Consider the following 26,491-nt stretch of genomic DNA (forward strand, 5'->3'; position numbering starts at 1 on the left):
ATCTAAGATCATTTGTGTCACCGTAACCATGTTTGAACAGAAACTTTTGACACTTTCAAGGGACAATATGCTGTTTGCTAATGATAAGTCATATTGTTGAAAGACGGCACAGGCAGGCAGCCTAAAGTGAACTTAAAACTTTCTTTGTCTCGAACAGCAGCTACCATATGGGGTCCTGACTCAATAGGATCAGAAACATTACACACATTACAAGGAAATAACATCCACCACCTGCAACATGCATGCTGTATTTTTATCATTTAGTTTAGTTTGTCTTTAAAACTGTGACCTTTAGCTGGACAAAAAAAATCCAGCTGTGAGAACATAGGCATATTTAGTCTCTCTGAAAAAAGAGAGACTTGAACACACTGTAGTTTGTCAGTAGGTGGCTTTTCAGGTTCCACAACAGAGAAAGATTTTCTAGCAGAGAAGCAGGCAGGCTGGTAAGGCCAGGTTTAGTTCAGGAATGTCAGCACGTAACAGGGTGTAGCGAGAGGCACGGAGGGAGGGAGTCAAACAGAGGAGGGACAGAGAACAGGAGAGAGAGAGAGAGAGTGAGAGTCATAAATGCAATGATTAGGGCTTAGGTAGAAAAAAAGCAACACACTCTCCTGCCTGTGTAGCTATATACAACACTGCTGTCCCACTGACAGGAGGGACACAGGAACCACTGGATTTATTTTTCACCTGATATTTTTTTCTTTCTAAACATGGATTTGCTTCTGGATTCTGGCTAATTATGACACATTTCATCCTCCCAGAGTCATACAGAATTACCCTAAATCACATTTGTGAACAAAAGAAGCTTGGATCATTAACCATGTCTGTGGCTGCCCTGTTCAGGGGGAAGTGGGGGCATAAGTCACAGGAAACCCAAGAGAAGCAGCCAGCAGCCTCAGTTCCACCTACCCATGAGGAGGATGAAGACGAGGATGACTCTAAAGCCGGTTTCAGCAGAGAGTCGAACCGCAGGAACTCACGCTTTTATCGTTCAATGAGGAAGAAGAGGCTGGCCTCATCTGAGCAGTCTGAAAGTAAGACTACATCAGGCCTCTGTCAAACATTTAAGTTGACTTCTTGCACTGAAACTATTGTTCTGTTTGCACATGTTCAACTAAAAGCTTTGTCAATATTAACTTCATTGGAGAACACCACAATACAGCAGCATGGTTGGAAATTCAGTTCTGCTTTGGTAATGGAGCCTTTGTACATAATATACAGTGCACTATGCTATTTTGTAGTTCTTTTGACAGTTGATGCAGTTGTTTTTAAAAGTGGAACAAAGGCTTGGTAGTTCTATTCTTCACTAGAAATCTCCTTGAAAACAACCTGAGGAACTGGTTCTGTATGTAACAACACAATAGCATGAGTAACACCTGTTCTTTCCACAGGTCAGTGTTTGACCTAATGATATCAAGTACACACACAACCTGAAGTTAGTATGTTCAAATGACATTGTCAATTACTGGATATCCTGCTGATGCCTGAAATGGTTCACAGTGTGGCAATCCATAGAGCACAATATATTGTTTAGACTTTGCCCTGCGCCTCAAAAGGCCTGAAAGGGAGGGATCAAAGTGATTCCTTAATACATAACTAATCAGCATCAGCCTGCAGTAAATTAAGTAAATTAAGTCATAAAACACTTAGCCACATGGGAAATATCCCAAAAATCCAGTCACCTGATCACTTTTGACCTAGAATAAAAAGGAACAGATAATCCCCATGTGTTAAAAGCCACAAACTGTGATTTGTTCATTTCAACCTTTATTTATCACACAAAACTACAAAGACATTATTTTCTGTGTTTTTTTTACTGACAAACAAGCAAATTTTGTATATAGAGTATAATTCTTGCAACACATTCACAAAAGTTAGCACAGATGCTAAAGAAGACTGAAAAGTTCTCAAAAAAGGAGGAAGCCAAACATCAATTCTATGCAGAAACGCCACGATGTTGTCTGCCAACGTCATGTCATGTCACATGTGTGCCAAAATGAGACAAAAACACATTCATGTTATCAGCAATGCGTACAAACATCATCATCTGTGGTAATATTAGGCTGCTTCTGTGCCTACAACGTGGCTGACTTCCATTTGTGTCAAAATATCATCGATGCAGAGGCAGATAATGTGATTTTATAGACTTAGGCAACGTCTTTCCATACAAGAGCATGACCTCATAAACAAAGGGTTTGACTGTCCTGCCTGCAACTCTGTCACCTGTACCTGTCACTTATATCTCCTCCTCTTCATGAAGCTTTTTTATCCCATTTGTAAAACTACAACAATTAGTATCCTCATTTTCCAAATAATGAAAAACTGTCATTAAAAGAAAAGATGATGCAACATTTATTTAATTTTACTCTCTAAATTTTAAGTTTGCTTCTGTTTCCAAAATATCATGAAGTTGACTGACATTATTCAGAGAAATAAAGGTCCAAGCTAGATACCACACATTTTAGTCTAGAAAAATCCCAACCTTTGTGGAAATGGGTATGTAGTCCTTTGTGTTTTCTGATGAAGTGTAGCTTCCTCCTTAGAAAAGAGAGTAAAGATGAAATTATGATGAATTAAGATTATTTATTAAGGTGTCTTACCACCACTTAGCAGCTTTTGACAATTTAAATAGGTCTAATATGTTTGTCCATATGATCATATGACTTTTGCTTTGATAGATATAATAGATAATAGATAATGAACAAACATGTCACACCGTAGAGCAAATAAACACCAGTCTAAACTCCATATTCATATATTAACAACCAAAACTCACTTCTGACTGAATAGAAAGTGAGAAACCAACACAGAGATCCAGTGACTGTATTCACAAAACTTACAATTTCAAAGAGTAAAACACCTTTATGAAGGAAAAAGGCTGTTGATGGAGCTTATGAAGAGAATACAGGGCTGCTTTATTTTCTATCCAGAGTTAAAGTAGATGAGCTGATCAGTCTTATTGTTATGTCAATGAGTTAATTTGCCTGCAGAGACAGAACTGGCTCAATGTAGGACAAACACTAGAAGCAGGAAAAACAACTGGTCAGGTTCCATCAGGTCCAAAGTTCCTAATTTACATTATATATGCATTTGAATACAAATGAGTTTGCATGTTCTCCCTGTGCTTACATGAGTTTCTTCTGGGTACTCCAGTTTGCTCATACAGTCCCAAGACATGGAACTTTATTGGGCTGCTTCATTAGGTGTGAACGTAAGTGTGGATGGTTGTCTGTCTCTGTATGTCAGCCCTGCAATACCTGTCCAGGTTGTATCCTGCCTCTCACCCGGTGACAGCTGGGATTAACTCCAGCACGCTTGTGACCATTTACAGGAAAAGCAGTTTAGATGATGGATGACTGGACTGACTTTATGTATGCATATTTATAACTGAAAAAATGGAAACACAATACAAGACTTTTTACTAACTAAGACAGGTGATTTTGTCGCATTTACACATTTCATTTAGGTGCAAACAGGTGGTCTGAGAATTTTGTTAAGTTATTTTTCCTCAACCCCACATATCCCATAACATCATAGCTTTTCTTCCAACAGCTCCAATGAAAGTCTCTGAGTATGCCAATATAACACTTGAAGGGAACCGATTGGGTCCTTAAGTCCTGCTTGTTTAGCCATGCTGTCTAATGAAACTGAAGAGGGTGCTAGGCCCGAATATACAGCATATGAACTACAAGCCTTCTTAACAAATGGCATTATACTATTAACTATTAATACTGTTAACTGAGACACAGTCGCAAACACTCTTATAATATTCTATGCAAAACTGGTTCTGACTCATCTGGTTTGATAAAACACAAAAGAATGTTGTCAGCACGACTGGAAAAGATGTGTTTCTGATCAAATAACAGGGGCTGAATAGCAATGAGAAATACAGTAGACCACAGTAGATCTATGTCTTTCCCCTAATTATAATAATCATCTAAACTCATTCCATGACTTGACTTCACTACCTTTTTAGATAAGTTTATGTTTATGTGGCACAAGGATAGTTGTTACGATCCACAATAGTGGTACTGGTTTGCTGCTGCTGCTGCTGCTCATTTGTGGGCAGAAAGCCAACAAGGGTCCACTTACTTGTTGCTGCAAGTACTTTAGCTGGTTGGTCAGTGTACCTGCACTGTACAGTGGGAAATGGAACTGGAAAGGGAACAAAAGTCACCTTTCATATACCAAAAAGCACTCATACCCACAAACCTCGGTTTATCCTGGGATTAGTACCCAGACATACATTTTTCAGGCACATTCCATTTTAAATTAGCAAAGCAGCAACTGGCAGCTATACCAAAGCTACTAAACCACCACTTCACCATGTTACTTCAAATATTGGTGCCACATCAAACCTAAAACTGTATCAAGTATACCCAGTGACTAGCGTTGTTATTTTAACACTATCAAAACCTTGTGGATAATAATCTGTACTCTGTGCAGATTAGTACTTTATATTAGTACAGATAGTCAAATTATATAAGAGCATAACAAATAAATATCAGTATCACATGATCTGGATTATAAATGCATTCCTCCGTAAATACCAGAAATATGAGGGCACACTACACAGGCAGCCATGAGCTGGAGGGCTTTTTTAATTCAAACTTTACCAAAGCTCTTTCACTCCAGGCATTCTCAACTACCCTGTCCAGGTTAGGACGCTTCATTTAATGTTGCAGGGTTTCTTTTCTCAGCTTCCCTATAAATGACTGGTGCACCGTAAAATGTACCACATCACAATTGATCAGAATGACTTACTGCACCTTTATGGTACTTTAAGTAGCCACACATTCATATAGATCTGGCTGGGTTGAACCAGCTCTCCCAGGATGCCAGTGTGCCTCATACTAGAGCATGGTAAAGAGACATACCACATCATACCTATACAGTACATGTGCCACTGCTAACCTGAACCCCACACTACATCCACAGTTCCTGTTTCTTGTTCGTGGCCAGTGTGTGGATCCAGTGCATGCATGCCTGAAAGTTGAAGGTTTGCAGTGGTGCAGGCTGCATGTGGCTCATTGTTAATGATCAAGCCATTGTACTGTTGGAACCCAGTCATTTCCATTTCCGCCCCTTTCTAAAGCACACAAGTCAGATAGGTATTGTATTTACAAAGAACAGAAAAATAGAATGGCAAGTACAGGTGCTGTAAAACACCTACTGTACATGCTGTACTGTGACTGTAGAACTGTCAAGTTTAACTTTAACTCAAAGGAGAAGCAGCCCTGCTCTGCACACCCTTCAGATATACAAACTCTTAGGCCTTCAGGGTCTAGCTGAGCTGAATAAACCACTGGTAGTTTATAATAGAGAAAGGGTATTCTTGACCACGGAAATTGTAGTTTGATAAAATGCTCCAGACTCAAGGATTCAAACACATTCTGTGGTTTTCGTCAGAATAAATGATGTTTTGGATATATATCTTTTGATTAACTTAAACACAAGTGAGTTTATGTGATTGAATGAAAGAGACAAATATGGCACAATTTCATACTATATAATGTACTGGCATAATGAAGAGGAGAGGGGCGGTTCTGTGCAATGTGGAACATTTCAACATAGTTTTTATTGTGTTAAAGTATTCAGTATTCAGTATTCAGCTCATAGCACAGTTTGAATGTGAGCCATGGGTGTGTATATCGTTCTTACAGATGACCGTTGTAGTGGAACTGATTAGTATCAAGATGAAAAGATCATTTAAGTTCATATATGAACTTTGCAGTAGGCGCCAGACAGAGAGCTATAATTAAAGTCATGAACCCCTTTCAACACTTCTAAATGTCAAATATGAATATAATGTTTATTTTATCTATAATAATGAGACATTAGGTGTATTCTTGTATGTAATGCTTCTCTTAATGTTATAATGCAAGGCTTTTAACCAACAATTCTCTCATCAGTGTCCAAATCATGCATTCTGGATGCCAAATCTCTGTGTGGGTTCTGAGTGACTAATAGGGTTTCCCTCATTTACAAAGATAAAAAAAGAAGAATTGTTCCTTTTCCATTAGAAGAGTGAACTGTATCAAAATATGAAATGACTGACCTCTGAATTGTCAGTGATTTTACAACAGAATCATGGTTTATTATGCTTAATAAAGATGTTGCTACTTATTACACTAAGCAATACACAGAGTAATGCTAGTACATTTGGTTTCATTTCTACATATACACACATACATGCATACATGATAAAGATACTTTTTAATGTATATATCTTCCTCTCTCTCACCAGATTCCACCAGACAGACTTTGGACCCTTCCTCTAATGCACCTTTACCCCAAAAATCACCTTTGCTGCCTGGAGCTAGACGGTGAGTGCGCATGCCTTCAACGCCCAACCCAACCATTGAACACAAACACACCCAGAAAACAAACAGGCACACAATGTATTTTTAAACTCTGCACACACACACACACACACACACACACACACACACACACACACACACCACTTTGATAAGTTGCTCTGAATGTTAATGCCTTGCCAGTTTCCTGATGTGTTCTGTTCTACCTAGAAGACTATAATCATAAGAACCAGAATAGTCAAGGTTCAAGAACCAATACTGTGATATAATATGAAAAGTATATGATTTCATTTCTAGCCCCCAAATACTTCCATTGTTGGTTTGGCCTACCTTCTGAATTAGAAATTTGAAACTACTCTTCACATTTTGTGGTAATAGAGAAATTTCCCTAAAACAACAGTTGCACTTGCTGAAACAGAAACATTACTGCACCTGAAACTGTTGCTCCTCCAGTGTACACAGTGCAACCAAAGCATTTTCACAAGCTCATAATGTCACCCTTCATAAGATGGATCTAGAAAAATCTTCTCAATCTCTGTCAGGGCATGCACCACTTCTAAGACATGTAAAACTGTGTGATGACGAGTCTTGTGTGACCTAAAAACAGCACGATATTAAAAGAGAAATCATCAACTCATATGTGTTATATAAGACTTCTGCCTGGGGAAGCTAATGTCATCATGGATCCCTTAAAAGATCCAGTCACAGAATTAGCTACAAAACAGCATTTCAGTCTAGTTTTCTACACAAATGTCGGCTCAGTCTGATATTCCCATAAAAGCAGTAAAATAATAAAACGGTGGTGTTAAAGTGAGACAATGGTACAATATTATATCATCTTAAGGCAGCGTCAGATACAACATTCTGCAGGCTGAACATCTGTTCTGTCACCACCAACTCTCTCTCCTGTTGGCTGATGCTGTAACTTTATTGTCCTTGTGTATTTGTGCCAACAGAAACCAACACGTCTTCCAGCCTTACAGTCTTACATCTCGGTATCCCAAAACATCCCAGAATGTAGAGCTGCAGGTGTTGATGCCATTTTATACCATAGCTTGTGTAAAGACAGCATCTATGTGGGGGTGGCTCTGAATTCAACACTAACTTTGATCTTGGTTAGCATTATCAGTTAGTATTTTTTATATTATACATACTATATGAAAAGAAACAACCATGACCATCATGAATTGGTTTTTCAAAACACACAAAGAAAGTCTGCAGAGCTTAAACTCTGAAATAATGCACCTAATTTAATGAGTTGAGTTCAAGTTAATAGTTTTAAGTCAGAACAACTTATGTTTACACATTTAAAAAAAATAACATAAGTTGAATAAGTTGTAATTAAACAAGTCAACAACAATAGGTTTGTCCAGTGCATGGACCTGACTCTTGGCATTGTCCTGTCACTAGGTGTACCAGATCAGAGAATGTTCTGAGGGGACGATTTGGGTGGTAACAACAAGTGATACTGCAAAGCTGGAGGACGTGTTGGTTTTTGTTGGCAGAACCTCACAAAGACAATAAAGATTACAGTCTCAGCCGTTTATCCTGCATGTTTATTGAGGCAATATACTGTATCACTTTTATGACAGACCTTTACTGTTTTACAGCTTGTGTGAATTTCACAATGGATTCAAATTTGTATAGAAAATGTTGTTGTGGCCACAAATTGGTTTAACTCTGTCCTAATTCTGTGGCTGGATCCTTTAAGAGACCCCTGAAGATGGTCTTAACTCTACAGAGACAAAGAATAATTGTATAGTTATGGTCCCAGTTTGGTCTGAGGCAACCTTGTATTTCTTTAACAAGAACAGATAGTCACATGTCTATTATTACATGACTATTGATGAATCACCCCAATAACACAACATATGTGGTAAATGCAGCTTGGTCAAGCCCTTGTATCTTATCTTTAACGGTCAAGGTATGACTTTTACTAAAGAAACATCCAAGACTAAAAGGCAAATAACTACATTCCAGAGGTTTCAACCATATCTCACAGTCTTCTTAAAATAAATGGAGATGGCCCAGGAACTATCTGTCTGAGGTAAGTAACACATCTATGTTTGAATGGTCATGTTTTCACATGTCAGTGACCTCCTTGATTTTGCTGACTCCTTTTTGCTGACTCATTGGGCCAAATGTAAGCAAAGATCTTCCAGATAATATTCCCACACATGAACCAGTATTTATTCATAGTAGAGGAAGGATGTGTGGTGAGAATGTCACTTCAGCAGACTTCAGGCCAGCATGGGCTTCTAGTGCCAGCTGTGGGTGGATCTGTCGAGAGACGTGCGATACATGTTTGAAATCTGTAAAATATCCAAGCACTTTTTATTTCCATTGGAGATGTTATTTCCACAATAAGATCTGTTTGGCTTTGTGCTTAGCCGTTCAGTACAGTACAGTCTGCTTTATTGGGGAGTGAGTGATAATCACTATGATTATGGTTCATCTATGTATGTGTACATTTCTCACCCTTTTACTTTAAAACCTTGATCACAAATAGACATAGGAGACAAACGGAGAGGCACATGTACAGTGGTGCCACACTAATTATTAATGTCTTAAAGCTTTAATCGGACAAATATGTCTATATACTGTTCAAACACTGAAAAAAAACAAGCCAGGAAAAAGTCTGTCATTATTATTATTATTACAACTTCAGAAAAATGTCAAAGTTGAAAAAGAAGATTGAATTTTGAAATAGAGATTACTAGTTAAATAAATTAAAACGCCAAACATGCACAGAAACATTCCTTGATAGAAAATCTTTAATTCCCAGGTGTTCCCCCCCAAACTTTTGCCACCCTGCCAAAACCTCATGTCTGTACAAATGTTTTTAGATCAGTCACTGTGACAAAGACACAACTTAACTGTACAATCACTGTAAACATCACAGCCATGGTCTTTTGTTGTTACGGATGCAGCACAGTCAGTAAAATTTCCCTTCCTCTTCGCTGCACTTCACTGACAGATCTGAGTACTGACATGCAAACAAGTGCTCTAGGGCATATCTGCGTCCAGCTTCGGAGATTGCGAGAGTGGAAACGTGTGCCCAGCTTCATGGTGATGGAGATTTATACAACAGAACTAAGAATGCATGAATCTTCATCTGTCTGTCAGATTCTGTCAAGAATATGGATGCATTTTTTTTTACTTTGCAACGTTTAGATTAGTATAATGCATCTAGCTGCAGGTAGATGAAGATGGCCCATTCCCAGCTGATGTTGTGAGCAGTTTTAGTCTGGTTCACTATGGATTATGGGATTTTTAGGACTAGTTGTTGAAAAATGAATAATGTTGAATATTTTGACTAACTTTGTTGAAGCTGTGAGGACATATACAGGATTTGAACATACTGCCAGATCATGTTTCTCTGAACTGTGCAGAGGCTGGAAAATCCTTTTTAGCAATTCATAGCGTTTCAGTACAGTAAGGACTGCAAGTGATTCTAAAGCCTGTTTTTGTTGTCATATGTAGCCCCCAGCCTTCACCACAGCTCCATCATTCCAGAACTGTGTTGCCAAGCAATGGTGAGGCCAGCAGCAGACATGCTCTGTACAACAGGGATGCTGTGGATAGGCGAAAAGGAGGAGTGGGAGGAGGGAGTGTGGACATATCCGCTGCCTCCAACAGCCAGCATAGAGATTTAACAGCTGACATGATCACTTATCGGACTCACGGCATTCATAGCGGAGACATAAAAAAGCTGTCTAAGCAAACAGCGGAAGCTTGCACTGTACAGGAGGTCAGAGGGATAACCATGAGCTCACGACAGCGCAGTTCTGACAGACTGGACCAGGATAACACCAATCTCAGGTCAGACCAAATGACACTGAAAACAGAGAGTTGTGAATGGTGGGTTGTTTTAATCAAGTGTGTGGTTTTAATATTAATAAATAGTAGATCTAGAAACAACAACTCGTTATGAGTAATGATAAAATATTTGATGAAGAGATCGTGACTCTGTGTGTCTACAGATTGAATGTGAACAGGCGCAGATGGATGTATTTATATTCCCATCAAACAATGCAAAGTGCTATTCTGGTGCTAGACCTTAGCACTCTGTTTGATTGGTGCAGACAGAGCAAAGAATTCATTGTTGTGTGTCTGTGTTGTTGCACCGAAGAAACGATTTAACATTAAAATGAATCATAAAGAGAACATATTTATTTGCACATGTGCCTGCCCAAACATGGAATTGCTTTTTCTCTTTTTATTCAGGTTGAGCAATGGAGAGAGCCCTCAGACAATCTGCCACAGCCTCAACATCATCAAAAACATTGGTGAGGAAAAGCTTGTCGAGGGGTGAGAGTAGCGCATATATTCCACCCACTTTAACCACCTCCAGAGCTGTTGCTGCAAAATCTCTCATTTGTGAATATATTATATGACTAAGGCTGAGCAGGACTGACATTCTCATATACAACACACTTGCAAACGTAGACTATTTTAACTGAACTCATTGGGGCTTCAGCACTGCATCGTATCTGTTACTGCGCATCTCTGACTCATTTATCAAGGTTGAGTAGCTCTCTAAGCTGATAGTCTGGCTATGTTGACAGACTACTCAACATAGCGTGTACATAGGATAATGGTTATTTGCAGGGATTAGACCAAATTTACTCAAGAAGGCAGCTTACCTGAAGAATTTTGGTAAACAGTTCAAAAGCTCAACAAAGCAGTAGCAAGGCGTAGAGAAAGTCAATCGATATCAAGATATATGTCGCTCTGCCTCCAACCTGTGCATTTTCTTGGCCGCGTGTCAGTGTTTCACTCTCTCTTACGTAAGTCTCAGTCCAGTTTTACGCCCACCAAAGCAATCTGCAGTATATGACTGAGTGAGATTATGCAACAGGCCCTTGCTGTTCAAAGTCACCTTCCCTCTTGATATACACACAGCCAATGTTCCCTGAAAAGAGTGTCTGTTCTTACCAGCAAACTCTCAGCCCACCTGAAAACTTGGTGAAAGAGGCAGGATCTATGTGGTTCTCCAGCCTCCGCACTGACATTGCGGTAAAGTCTTGAAGTCCTACCCACTTCTAGACTAGCTTCTGTTGCACTGGCTACTGTCAGATGAACACTATGTTCCCAAAAGCTTAGAACAGAGCTACACCTTCCACATCTTAGCTTTACTTGCATGTTTCAACTGCATCCCATGGTTATCTGTGAAGGTTCAGTGACATTGCTATTGCTGGCTGTAGCAAATGCAAGTCTAAAGTCCTAGTCCTCGGGTTATTTGAAGCAGCCATGGATGATTACGAAACCAGCTGATATTTGTTTCACTTGTTTGGGAACTGATTTGTGAATATAAACCACCGAACCTCTCTACGATCAATGACTATAAAGCCAAAGACCAACACATTATGATCAATCACCATTAATGCTATCACAGTCACATGATCAACTAATAATGGTGCTGTGCAGGAGACCTGATCTAATCAGCAGCGGTGGGAGTCTGTCAGACTGCAGCAGAAAAAAAGACTCTTATTTTCTTCCAGCTCTGTCTTGTAAAACAGGACAAGTGTTGGCTAAAATGTAGGTGGAAGGTAATCGCAAGAGGGAGATGTCAATTAATGCAGGACAAGGCATTCCACGTTCGTGTGTAGACAGGATGTTAAAAGATCAAATCACACCACTGGACCACTTGTTTTTTCTTGAACTTTTTTTGAAAACTATTGATCTTTGGAGAGAAGCCTAAGATCAATAGTTTGCACTGACTGGTGGAACAGCAGCTAGCCTGGAAGTGTGGTAGGATGATTTAAACTGTTCCCACCTAATGCCTGGCTCGCTTTCTTTTGACCCTCCAGCCTTCCTGTACCAGGAGTACCGGGACACCTCTAAGCAGCAGGAGATTGAACAACGGCGACAGCGTGAGAATCTTTCCCCTGAAGTCAGGGGAGGGACTGTGGTGGGAGATTCTGGTGTCATGTCCCCACCAGTGTTACAGCTGCAGCTGAGGAACAGCTCACTGAGCTTGTGGCAGAACCTGGAGGCCGTGCAGGCTAGTGGCCTGCTCACCCAATTACCACACAAAGAAATCATAATGCAAGAGGTGAGCAAGTCTGGGGGTGAAGGGCTGTTCAATGGGTAGTTGTGTAAATTATAGAATACTGCTATCAAGTATTAAAGGTTTTACTGTTCACTGTTAAAGAAATCTACGTTAACCCATAAGTGCACCAGGCAGTCCTTTGGAATCTGTAATAACAGAAATAGTAAGAGTGGGGAATGTGGATTTCTGATCTTGGAAAAAATTCTCACAGTTGTTAGCTGATGAGGTACATCCTATCTCAAATAACATTAAGAGTCCAAAAGAACAGCCCTGCAATAAATCCAAGAAAGGCTTGATACAGAGAGACAGTGACATCAACTATGATGGTTGTGCATAAAGGGAAATGACATGGGTGTATTAGAAGGGAGGGATATGTCAGTCTTGCTGCCAGTGGTCACCCACAGTCTTGCAAATACAAACTCCTCTGCGCTGCCTCTAAACAAACAATGTTGAGTGTCGCTCTTTATATAATTAATTTTTCATCAGTGTAGGTTTAACGTTTGTAACAGTGAGTTTTATTTTTGTAACAATCTCAGTGACAACCAGAACGCAAGTGGGCGTGGGAGGCAAGGGAAACATTAAGGTGGATATGGCCTGTTAAAACAGAGGTGTGACCAATTCAACTGAGGTTGACAAACTCATTCATTTAACTTACTAAACTTACCTGGCACTTGAACAAAAGTCCCTGTCCCACAACTGTCTATCATACTTCAGTTGTCTGAGAAATTAATGTGCACTGCTGAGCTATCTTAATAGCCACAATGTCCAAGTATGTACATATCACACAACAATATATCTATAGTTTTTATATAATATACTCTTTTTGTAAAGAGTGTGGTCTAAAAACCAGATTCTCAACCTAAGTACTGCACTTGCCTAAATCAGAAACAGGACTCTGGAGTCAAATTCCTCCATCCACCCCAGCTAGAGTTGCGACTGTTTCCCTTAATAAATGTACAGCAGTGTTTAATTCATTCAAAACATTTGTTACATCAGAACATAATCCACCTAGTGGATTAAATTCCCTAGGGAAATATAGTCACAGTTGCAGCTTAGTTGCACAGGAATGTACTTTTTGGGAGACAGGGCTGAGCGGGTCGCACAACGAAGAGGCAAACGTTTTTGGCTCATCTGCCAGGAGAGCAATTTTCTAGTGACCTGGCACCACCTTCGAGTCTGGTACCCGGTTTTAATTATACATCCAAGGACAACAGGACATTTGACAGCGTATGTCCAAAAAGAACAAAGAAGAAGATGTGCCATGGTGAACACACACTGCAATGACTGTTTTCCTCATGGCTGCAAGTGGAGTCATATTTGAAACAGGTAAACTACTAAATACTCAGTTCAACACTTTGCAATTGACTGTGACTATTACTGTGAGTTCATCTGTTTGTGCTTCTGTTTGAAGATGTAGGATAGGTTAGTTGGTCTTACAAAGGCTGGTACAGCAAAGGATGTGACTGTGGCTGTGTGGGCACACTTTGGCTCTAGTGTGAGTGTGCTGATGAGTGTAAGAGAGAGAGAGAGAGCGACAGCGTGCAGAGTCAGTGAATGTTCAGTATGAGCTGAAGTTGGGGAGAAAATATATGCTACAGTTTCCAGCTCCCAAGTTTCCTCTTCAGCAGTGGACCTGTAAAGCAGCATCCATGTTCCCCAGATATAATGTGGAGGCTGAAGCAGGGCGTTCCAGACACCACTTAGAAAACTGTCAAAATAATTGAATAATAATCTTCCATAAAACATCCAGCAGATGGTATGAGATAACAGAAGTCATTATTCAAACTTAATTCTAATATTTTCATAGTTGTCTGTTTGGTCTCAAGTACAAAGAATGAATAAGAGCTCCACAGTGTGGTAGAGCCTTGTGCTAATCACTGCTTTGTTTTCCAGGTAACAGACAGATTGACGGAGAGCTGTGGAGCCAGTTTGAAGCAAACGCAGTCCAAGAAAATAGAGAATTAAGTTCAGCTGGGTTTAATTTTGCATTCTTAACAGGAATTCAGTGTAGCTTATCATTTACATGGCTGTTTAGTGAGCTAAAATGTCATCATCACCTACTGACTCAGCATCAGCTGCAGTGCTTGCAAAGATGTTTGATTACAGCACGATTATATAATATTGCCCAAAGTAAGTAGGCTCTCCACATACAGTACTTTGTGTACTTTTTTAAGTTACATGTTCTATGAATGTGTTTGCTAACTGAAACTTCCCAAAATGCAGGTAAATTCACTGATTGACTAAATAGTGGAAAAGTTAAAATACATAGCAATTATTGTCCTTTGTGAAATATTTGAATATAATCTGCAAACTGCTGTTGGTTTACTGAACATTTAGAACCAAAAAAAAAAAAAGAAACAAATATGGAAGCTACCACTTCCAGGTGTACTAATGAATTACTGCAAGCTTTCATATAGGTGATGATGATGGTTTTGCTGCTTTAAACAGCTGCTGACTGTACATTATTAGAGAGGAGTTTACTGTTATTTAGCCCATAAAGCTGAATTAACATAGTTTAAGTTGAGGATATTATGTTGTCAAATAATGAGAACAAAATTGTTTATTTAGGTAGTTTGAGACACAGGAGCACATGAATGCCATTCCTATATGTGAGCAATTAACCGAGCACAGTCACAGAAAGTCACTAATGCTCCTCTGGTATGAAAGACTATACAATATACAAGACAAGGGTCACATGAGCAACTGAGGCAGCCCAAGGCAGCAGTAGGCTACTTAGAATTAATCTAACAGTCAATCACATGAGAGGAAAACAAGGTAAAGCTTGTTGAATAATCTGTTGTGTCTCTCTAGTATTTCAGTTCTTGTGGTTATTTTTTCAGTGTTTTTCCTATAAATCAGTCATGAATGTGACAATGTCAGCATGTTAAAATGTGCTAATTAGTGATGAACACAACACACCTAAGGGAATGTCATACAGTAGTTTTGCAGATCATTGCAGTCTATCCAAATTCAATCCATCCAGTAGCTGTCACAGTCAAGACAGCGCACTCAGTGTGTTTACATGCACTCAACTAACCGGGTTACAGTCGTAAACAGGAAACCAGTTTAATTCCAAATTCCAACACATACTTTTTTCACTATCACTATGAGGTTTTCATGATTGTTCTCAATAAAAACATGAAATATCAGAATTTTCTTTTGTGTTATTTTTTTAGAAACATTATATTTGATAATACTCTTGACTCAGATGAAGATCAGATCACATTTTATGTGACAAATTAAGGCAGAAAACTGTGAAATTCTAAACGGTTCACATACTTTTTATTGCCGCTGTAGTTTACAAGTGACATCTTTACAAGTAAACACAATGACACTCAACATAGTGATGTTTAATGTTAATTAAGCCAGTCATTAGCAAGCACCTCAGAATACATGGAGATCAGCAAAAAGGCAGCAGTTTAGAAGAAGAGCTAGTGCTTGCTTGTGCCGATTATGAAATACGTACATTCAAGTTATAGTGCTACCTCTCTGGATACCATTTCTAACTCTGTAGAGCCATTTTACAACACCCACCTAAATTCTTAAGGTATTTCCCGTGGACACTCAATCCAGCTTGGTCTAGGCAAAGCATGTCCATGTCACAGGGATGACAGTTTATTCTCTGCAAACACAAATATAGCCCAACCCAACATGGGACTCTGAACTTAAGCAGTTTGTCACTCCTGCACATACATCCTAACCATCTCATTGTGACTCACTTTTTATTACTAAATGGAACACTTTAGTAGTGTATTATGTTATTATATTATCAAATATGTTGTATAATGGCATAATAATAATAATAATAAATTATGTTCATTCCAAAAACATAATCACATATGCAGTCTGTTTGCATAAGAATGTTTAGGAGACATGATTGAAATTTCACTGTACCAGTTGCTTTCTGGATTCAGTAATGTGGTCTTCTGATTTCTTTTCTGTCCACTGTAGGCCATGTTTGAGCTTGTTACCTCAGAAGCATCCTACTACAAGAGTTTGGAAATTTTAGAGACTCACTTCCTGCGTAACCCTGTTTTAATCAGCACCCTCAGCCAATCTGACATGCATTTTCTGTTCTCCAACATCGAGGAAGTCATGAAAGCAAGTGAGAGGTAGGGCAATGTCATGATAACACACCGAAATGAGTTCAGAACTAAAGACTGATCATACATTTCAGCTGCAAAGTCCTCACCCATTTTATTCAAATGTATGGATAATGGTCTCTTGATATTTTCAGGTTCTTGATGGATCTTGAGCACCGAATTGAGAAGTCCATTTTGATTTCTGACGTGTGTGACATTGTTTACCACCATGCTGTGGAGCACTTCAGTGTCTTCATCAAATATGTGATTAACCAGGTCTACCAGGAGAAGACCTATAGACGCATTTTGTGAGTATCTGCTTTTGTAAATACATCTGTTAGAATGTGGAGTGAAAAATGATTTCTCTTGTATAGGAGAGTATTTCAAAAGATGCACAGTGCTCAGAATAGTACTCGGCGTGTTTGCCTCTAGTGCTGATGAATACATGTTTGGAGGCAAAGGAGCTGTGAGTTTCTGCAGAACAATAGGCGTCCTCAAAATACATAGCTGCTTTTTACGTCTGTGAATCTTGGCAGCCTGTCTCGTTCCACAGGAGAACAGGTTTGCTTTTCATCTCGCACTAGGTGTGGCTGACTGTGACTCAAAATGTGTATGTCCCTCTTCATGAAATGCGCATACCTGAGTGTGATGTTCCCACGCACTGTAAAGGCCAGTCAAATCAGATGGAAGACACTAAATGGGACCTCTGCCAGCTTGCTGGTTGTTTGACAGTCAATTATAAAACACAGTATGTTCTGTAAAGCTTAAAGCCTGTTACTAGTTTATGAACTAATGTGTTGGAGATGCAGAATTAATTATGACTTACTTTATGGATATGGAAATTGTGGTTGAACAGCTGCTGGACATACATATCGGCACTACTATGGGGTGTCAGCGACAGATAGCTAGGAGGAACTGGGAATCAAACTACTATACCTGGGCCTTATAGACGGCTGCTCTTCCACCTGAGCTGCTGCCACCCCTAATAAAGTCTATTTATAAGATGTTTTGTACATGTAAATTACATCAGCTGGTCTGATCAAACTCAAGATTAAATAAGTCCATATAAGAGGACATTAGTGAATGCACTGAAATGTAGAAATGTTTCATTAGCTCAGGAAACACATGTGACAAAGACCTGTTCCCCTTCTCTTTCAGTCGTGGCGCATGTTTTGTCTTTAGCAGACTGGTAGATTCTTAAGAGATTTTCACTGGTGTTCATTCCAATGCAGATTATTTCCACACTTGCGTTTCATAAAGCAATAAAGGTGATTTGTTCGCTTACTTCACACTGAAAAACAGAGGTACAGAAGTGGCCATTTTTGTTTCTGGTGTCACAGTTTATGCAACATTGTCACATAAGCTTGCAAATTTGGGTTTACACCAAGCATACATGTTCTGCTCAATTAACTTTATTAATTAACTTTACGTACATGCCTGTCCAGACTCAAATTCTAATGAGTTGATGCAGTTAGACATTTGTGCCACATGTAATGGAATTCCTGCCAGGCTTTTATGACATTGTGCATTGATGAGAATGGGACATACATGAGGTCCCAGTGAACTTGAACTTTAAAATTCAAAATCCTAACAGTTCGTCTTTGACCCCAACAAGGAGAGAGAATTAGGGCCAAATTTAGAAGAAATTCCTTCAAGGTGTTCATAAGACATTACATTCGCAACAAGAATTGAACACGAAGTAAATTTGATCTTTGGCCAGCAAAATCTAAACAGTTCATCAAATCTAATCAAAACATTATGTCGTCCAAGGTGACAGCTGTGGCAAATTTAAATAAATTCCATATACTGCATTCCTTACATATTCGTTATTGGATGAAAACAAGGTCATAAAACCTTGACCCTTGACCTTTGGTCACCAAAACAAATCAGTTTATGAATGACTCCAGTTGGACAGCAAATTTGAAATTCCTATAAATTCTTTTTGAGTTTTTCTTTTATGAGTTCTTCATATATCATGTTAACAAGAATTGTACAAGAATGTATAGTTGTTCATTAGATTTCTCTTGTTAGAACCACTTTACACGTATTGAACATCTTATCAGATCAGTGTCCATATAAACAGCTGGAATCTTGATGAAATAAAGTGCTTTACCATGTAATCAACATTTTACATTCAAAAGATGGGGCTGGTGATGTTTTTCTGACTGTCAAATAGTAATGGAAGTCTGTGCTATAGACCTCCATTTTTGTTATTGGTAAAAATGTACTGGAAAATCACAATCAGGAAGTGCTGTCATTTCTCGTCACCACAGTTTTGTTTTGTTTACGTTTATTGTCTTCATTTCCTGGTTCAAATGCTGGGTTTTAAAGTGGTTTGGCAGTGTAATGTAGTAGGGAAATACTGCTCCAAATAGGGCGTCAACTGGGTGTCACCTCTGGTATGTGATTGACAGTCATTAGTCTAATTGATGTTAAAATGAAACATGAAACATTACAAGTGAGACATGAAGTTAACATCACCTTCTTCACCAGAAAGCCTCCACAAAGGGAGAGGACGCAGGTTTCAGTCAGAAGTCAAAGTGTTTACAAAACAAACTGAGCTGGTGGGGCGTGTAAAGCACCCTTGTTGAGGATTAGCCATAGAAACCTATACCCATGCCCAACGGTGCAGAAAAAGGAGTGCCAGAACAAGAAGAAGGCTTTGCTGTCTGACACTACAACATGTGCAAAAATAACTGGCTTATTTAAGCAGCTGCTGCTTGAAGTGACGCAGAACATTTGAATATAGTCTGTTCTGTGCATGTAGTCAGACTGTTTGGTAAATTAATGATTAGGTGATTGAAAAACTTCATAGTTTCAAAATGACAGGTTCAATTAAGGTCCCTTGTCAATAAACCCCAGAAAGAGCAGCAGCTGAGGGATCATAGCTCAGTGCCGCGTGTACCCAACACTATTTGTCCTAGAAACAAAGGCCATGTAACAAACAATGATACAACAGAAAGTAAAACCACGTCAGCTGAAACAAAAGACTTACTTTTAAATGTGAAAACAGTAGTTAGTGATGTCAAGCCGCTTGGTAGTTTATTCTAGAGAGGGGTCTGATTTGGCTATAGTCAGTGAGCAGGTCAGTAATATGGAAAGGGGCCAATCCAGTGTTTTATTTGAATAATGAAGATACAGCAAACTGTGATTACTGTTCTGTTTAGCAAAAGTGTGTATAGATTAAACAGTGATGGCCTTAAAATCGACCTTTAAGGGATGCGAGGGAAATTATTAGGTTCAACACAGCTGATAGAAATACACAAACGTCTGTCCTCCAAGTAGGAGATGAAACAGCAGAATCCCAGTCTGTTAAAAATGTCATTATCAATGTTCTGATTACTACCAGGCACACTGCTAAAAATCATGTGTATAAGATTATTATTGATAATTGTAAAAGATAATTGTTGAACTGTGTATACAGTATACAGTCTGATGAATTTTGAGGTTTGAGTCACTGTTTATGAATATATCTATACTATTATTTTCATTTAATGAGTAATAACAACACTTGAGGGAGTAAAGGAAGGATCCACCAAGCAGTCTAACATCATTAATATGTAGGATGTTAGATGCACGACAGATTTAACACATTTAAACAGTTTGGGGGAAAAGCCCAGCTGCTTGCTTACTTCATCAAGCTCAACAGTAGTTGAAACTGAGGAAAAACTCCACAGTGGTTGTTTTATCATGCATGCTAGAGAGAATGCCAGAGGTGTTTGCACTAGAGGCTGCGGTGTTGTTTCTGGTGTGGCCTACGTTGTCATAAAAGAACTGAGCACACTGTAGTTTATTTTGACTCAATCCCACACACACTGTTCTGTTGCTGGAAATACTCACTGTACACCAGATGACTTAATTTACCTCTGAAAATAGCACTATTTTCTCTAGTTCCTTGTACATACTGTACGTCTGTGGGAAACAATTGACTTGAGGATAAAAGTCACAGACAGAACAGGAAAGTCTGTAAGTGCTCATGGGATTTGTTGACAATGGGATAATTATACACCAGCCTTATCCTTTAAGTGAACTAAAAGCTTAAGGGATGCTTTACAACAGTGAAACCTTAAGGCCTCAAACACTGCCAAAACTCTGTCTGTGTGTGTACAATGTATGATCAACTAAGTATCGTTATTTTCTGTCCAGAGAGGGAAACCAGGCTTTTCGAGAAGCCATGGCTACACTGGAGAAACACCCACGTGTTAGGGGCCTGTCCTTCACCTCATTCCTCATCCTTCCTTTCCAGAGGATTACAAGACTCAAGCTGCTAGTACAAGTGAGTGTGTCAGCATGATTCGCTGTACAGTAAAGTTGTTAGTGTGAATTTAGTGTTTCTGAACTGCCTAATGATTTTATTTGACTTTGTTGCTCACAGAACATTTTGAAAAAAGCTGAGGAAAATTCAGAGCGGGAGGCGAATGCAATAAAAGCACATCAGCAACTGGAGCAGGTGAGCATCAGTCAAATTGGGTTCTGCAAGGATGAATCAGTATACAGATATGACTGTTGTAATGTTGATAGTACTTTATCCACGTAGTGCATTGACTTATCAGATAAACACAAGCATCAATTTTTGGTGTATTACCAGGAATATGTGCTGTATCATGAACAGTGTAGTCCAACCCCATTTCCAGAAAAGTTGGCGCACTGTGTGAAATATAAACACTTTGAAATATAAACAAACAGAATGCAATGATTTGCAGTTCATTTAAAATTTATATTTGATGTATGTTTACTATTGTCTTGCTTCACCACTCCTTGTAAACAGCCCATATTTTGGGGTTTAAAAAAACACGTCCCTGGAGTTCCGGAAATGTGTCTGTACATTGTCATGCTGACAAACCGAGTAGATTATAGTGAGTGGCAAGTCTCGCGAAAACGATTGGTTTTAAGGTGGAGCTTCCTCCCTCCCGCCTCTTGGCAGATGTGTCTGTGATGTTAAGAAAAAAAACAAAGACACGCTCCGTTACAAAGACAGCAAAGACACAAAAAAACCAAAATCCAAACATTCTGTGGCAGCAACACACAGCAGTTTCAGGATGTTAATACTTTTATTAACAATCACAAATAGGATTTTTGTGTAAAAGCAAATAAGTATAAAATGATTTTCAAGAATAGAAGAGAAAACTATATGTTTTACAATTATGGTACAATATGGCTGATATTTGTGTCTTCCTTTTATTTTGTTTAGATTTAGTTGTGTTTTTCTGGGTACTGGGTGTCATAACAAAAAATAATAAAAACAATAAAAACAAATAATACATTTTAAAAAAATGGTCTCTTCCTCAGATTGTGAAAGACTGTAACGAAGGAGTGCGGAAAATGAGTCGCACTGAGGAGCTTATCAGCATTGAGAAAACACTGGAGTTTAAATCCAAGGTAAACAAAGTATGGTCGTCTTGCATTTCCAGCTGATGCAAGTTCACCACAGTTCTGCTTTGATAGCACATTACAGATTTTGGGGGTCTTGATTTGATTTAAATGTTCATTCCCTTGCTAAAGTCTTGCTCATCTGGCTGTAATAGTGAGATGAAAAAGTCCTTGCAATGTATTTGCATTGCATTTAGTACTGGAAAGAGTGCTGGGGGATGTTCCACCTGTTTGTGACTAATGGGTATTACAAAGAAAAGAAATGAGCAGTATTCACTGAGGTCAACCAAAGCAAATCTGCTGTTGTAAATGTACAGTATACTGTATCTGTCACTTAGTTGAGTTAAAGTATTCACTACAGTTCGTTTTCTACATAATTAGAGTGAACCTGACCTTGTGAACCTGTTGTTTAACCCCGGTAGTCAGTGCCCATCATTTCCCACTCGCGCTGGTTGCTGAAGAAGGGTGAGGTGCAGCTAATGGCAGGACCTAAGAGCACAAGGACCATGCGGAGCCGTAAGCTCTACCAACCAGTCTACTTATTCCTTTTTAACAACCTGCTGCTGGTCACCAAGCCCAGCTCTAGGTAAGATTTTGGTTAAGTATTCCTTATGTTTTGCACTGTTTTGAGTCAGACAGATGTGTTTATGCTATTTAGCCTAGTTTCATTGATACGTGTGACGTGCTAAGTAATGGAAATGTCTTTCAACACAAATGACATTCTCCAAAATGATTATGTAGTTCAACACACAAACAGTTTAAACGAAACGTGGACATTATCACGTTTGGGAGCGAGGATTTGTTTGTCTGTCGGATTAGACTGACCTAGTTTTAGCCCAGTTGACTTAAATAAATAATTTGTCAACTGAATGTATGTTTATTTTTAGAATCAAATCACAATTGTTAATTCAGTCACTTGTTGTCAGTGGGGAGAAATTCCAGGTTCTTGACTCATGCACACGGGCCATGTTAAGGACTGAAGATCTCGAAGACCAGGGCCAGATGCTGGCTAATGTCTTTAATCTCAAGCTGCTGGAGAACCAAGAGGATCGTCAGGTCAGCTACATGCTCAAGACCTCCAGCATGTGAGTATCTGAAGCACAATCAGCTTAGGCCAGAGGGATATATTATATTTTATGCATACCATTTAGTAACCAGAGCAATGTGGATCCATGTCACCACGTGACTGTAAAGATTTTCCCTGGTCAAATCTATCTAAAGTAGTTAAGCATTATGTTGTCTTTCTACAGCCTCCACACACAGACTCTTTGTAACTTTGTAAAACACTAACATGAATACTGTAGACATATGTAAACACCTTTTTATGACAACAAAAGCAGAGGCAATGTGAAAACTCAACTGTGAAACCATGACACAGTAATAGCTGCACTATATGGTGCTACTTCTACAGTATCTACAGTGTGTGTTATGAACAACAGATACAAATGAAAGTTAATGTTGAAATGAATTTCAGTCTGCAGTCAATAACAACACCCAGCTACCGTAATAATAATAATACAACTTGATTTCCACCTCTATCTGCTGCACAACATTGCACTGTACAGGATATATACATTAGGACATTTGCATTACATCATTTTGGGACTGTTCATAGTCCTAGTTGGAAATTAGTGGATAAGTTCCAGGTATAGGGTACAGTGTAGAAACCTGGCTATTGCATACTCTAGTACCTGCAGCATAAGCATAGATTAGACACAGAAAACTCTAAGAGTGGTTCCCACTAGTGATATAAATCTAAACATCTGATTTAGAATTGCATTTCTTCATATTTACAATGTACAAAATGTGATATTTTGCAGAGGTAATTTGAAATGACAGACAGTAGTAAATAACAGCTAAGAATCTCACGACAGTCCAGAAGGTTTGGACACTTCAGTTTCTAAAACAAAGTGCAGCTTTGGCACATTCAGTGCTTTAATAATTATTTCAAGCAGTAGGGGGTAGCAGTAAATCAGTCAGTGGAGTGGTTACCCATCAGGTCTACGGTTGGGGGTTTCATGCCCAACTCCTCCTGGCCACGTATCCCTAGACAAGACACTAAAACCCCAAGCTGTCCAAAAAACAAATCCAGCCATTGAGATTGCACAAGCCAGAAAACTGCTCTAAAACTGGAGAGGGTTGCAGGAAGTGCACAAATCGAACGGGATAAACACACAAGAAAACAGGCAGCTGGACCTGAATGTGGGATTATGTATCTACACAACAGGAGAAATTGTTCAGAGTGTTATGTTAATAAAAGAAGTAAGTGTGGTTCTTTAAAAAGCTTTTTTACCTTTAACCTCTTACTAATTTATGTCATCCTGTGGACAGGAGTGACAAGCTACGATGGATGTGTGCTCTCACTCCTAACCGACGCACACGCTTTATGTCTACTAGTGCCCACCAAGCAGGTGAGACAGAACATCAGACCAACACTGAGTGCCGTCATCAACATACAGGAGTGGATATTTAAACTAACTGTGATCTTTATCAGACTCTCCACAGGTGCAGTGTATTCAGTCATATTCATCTCAGGAGCCAGATGAGCTCTCCATTGAAATGGCTGATGTTTTGAACCTCTTAGAGAGAACAGATGATGGTGCGTAGTCACAACTCTGCCTTCTTATCCCATTTCTTGTTTATATAAAGACAAATTTTGTAATTGAGTCTCCCTACAGTATGTTCCTGTTACATCTGGTCTTTGGTGTTTTCTATATTCCAGGCTGGATGATGGGTGAAAGGCTCCATGATGGTGAAAGAGGCTGGTTCCCTAGTCGAGTAGTAGAAGAGATCCAAAGCAAGGAGGTCCGAGCTCAGAACCTGAGAGAGGCATTTAGGATCCAGCAGGCCCAGGAAGGAGGAGGAGGGCATCAAAGTGGAACCAGGGTTGGCATGAAAGCAGGGAGACGCACCCATAAAGTCTCTAGCTTCTCCAGTAATTGGAACGATCAAATGGGGGGGAGCAGTTAAAGCAGTGGATGAATGTTACCATTCAGGACCAAATGCACTAAGAGAAGAATAATGAGGATACATGTGATGTGTTAATTCCCACACAATGACATCTTGTCCCTTTCATTTGTCCCACAACTGTGGATGGTTTTAGAAAAGTCCACAGTTGTGGGACAAATTAAAAAAAGTGCTTGACTCAGTAACCTTATACAAGCGATGCTGCATGTCTCATATCAACGTGTAGTGAAGGTGTTTTGTAAGCCTGCACATTGGCGGCTAATATTTGGTTTGGAGCTTTATGTGGGGATGGCAATAACCCTATAAGTTCTTGTAAAGGTACTGTAAACATCCCTTAGCTGCATGGGCAAGTTTTTAAAATTTGAATGTATTAATTCCCATGTAAAATACCTTTCAACTTTGAATTTGAATCCACACTCACAACAACACAGAGTGTATGGTGGCCCTCAGAACCCAATGCAGCACAGCTGAAAGGATGGGTCTGGGATTTTTCAGGTCTGTCCTAAAACTATTTAGATTTTTGGTCCTGGTTGCTCTGTTTTCTTACTCTTCATTCCGGCACTGAAAACTAAATGTACAGTACTTGTTTCATCATTATTTTTTTAAGACAGACTTGAATAACCCAAACCGCTCTTTAAAGAATGCACATTAGACAAAATAAAGGCAAATGAAGAAAGCTTTCAGGGCCACTGTACAAGTGTCTAAAATACAATACATCAAAAAAGACTTTATGAAAACCAATAGTTATTTAAAACAGAGTTAAAGTGATACTCCACCCAAAATGTAGTTTTTGAGAATGATGCCACAAAATCTGCCACAAGAACATGAAATTATTTTTCTTTAGGCTTAGTTCAAAATTATATAAAAAAATAACATATTGCATTTTAAAAAATGCATCATTTGATTTGATTTGATTTTGACTAAATGTTCGTTTGTGCTACACTTCATTAGTTTTAGCCTAAATAAATTGAGAAGAGACTAACGGTTAGTCTCTTTGTGGTTAGTCACTAACCACAAAACTATCTTGTAGCTTATATCCCTACATGGTTTTATTTAATTGACTTCGGACCATCACACCTCCACTACCCTGCTGTATGTTTGAAAAGGCTGATTCAAGTCTGCATCCAAAGTGAAATTCTATAATTCTCCTTGATGGTTTGCTGTGAACAGATTTTTACTGCAGCTTCTGTCAAAGAACAAACTACACTCTAACAGCCACCTTCTCGCAGACTGGCTATTTCTCAGATGGTACAGTAGGGTAGTTGGCCATGAACCCTAGGATTAGTGATTAAATTCCCACTTTCTCGTGACCACAGTTTTCACAGTTTAATAGTAAAACACTGATTAACTCAATCTATAGTGTTATGTTATACTCAAAATATAGATTGTGTGGAGTATCACTTTAACATTAATTTAATAAGAAAGCACACACACATACACACACATAGGAAATAAATGCTGTTATAGCAATTTAATGCCAAATATCTGCAATATGTTCAAACTGTGTAGAATAATAACACTATGAACTTCTATGGATCAGCATGATTGTAAAGCCTTTGTGTCTTTAAATACAGTATGTGTACAGTAATGCAAACACTTGGTGTTTAAAGTAGTAATTACTCGATAATTATTTCATTTTGTAAGATGTAAATTATTGTTCATAAAAAAAAACAATCACAAATGTGTCTGTCTTGCTC

General features: G+C 38.9%; 1 protein-coding gene across 1 annotated transcript; it reads left to right on the top strand.

The window, feature by feature from the left end:
* The first annotated feature begins 540 nt into the window (after nt 1-540).
* ngef (neuronal guanine nucleotide exchange factor) lies at nt 541-26,477 on the top strand. The gene is made up of 15 exons (XM_026369271.2): nt 541-1,034; nt 6,248-6,326; nt 9,804-10,142; nt 10,548-10,609; nt 12,134-12,378; nt 16,327-16,487; nt 16,613-16,765; nt 20,604-20,733; nt 20,833-20,907; nt 21,747-21,836; nt 22,250-22,413; nt 22,754-22,912; nt 24,159-24,238; nt 24,322-24,426; nt 24,550-26,477. Exons 1-15 carry the CDS (start codon nt 740-742, stop codon nt 24,795-24,797), a joined length of 2,385 nt encoding a protein of 794 aa, XP_026225056.1. The 5' UTR covers nt 541-739; the 3' UTR covers nt 24,798-26,477.
* Nucleotides 26,478-26,491: the final 14 nt, after the last annotated feature.

Source organism: Anabas testudineus, chromosome 13 (genome assembly GCF_900324465.2).
Source record: "Anabas testudineus chromosome 13, fAnaTes1.2, whole genome shotgun sequence".
In the NCBI taxonomy this organism is placed as follows: domain Eukaryota; kingdom Metazoa; phylum Chordata; class Actinopteri; order Anabantiformes; family Anabantidae; genus Anabas; species Anabas testudineus.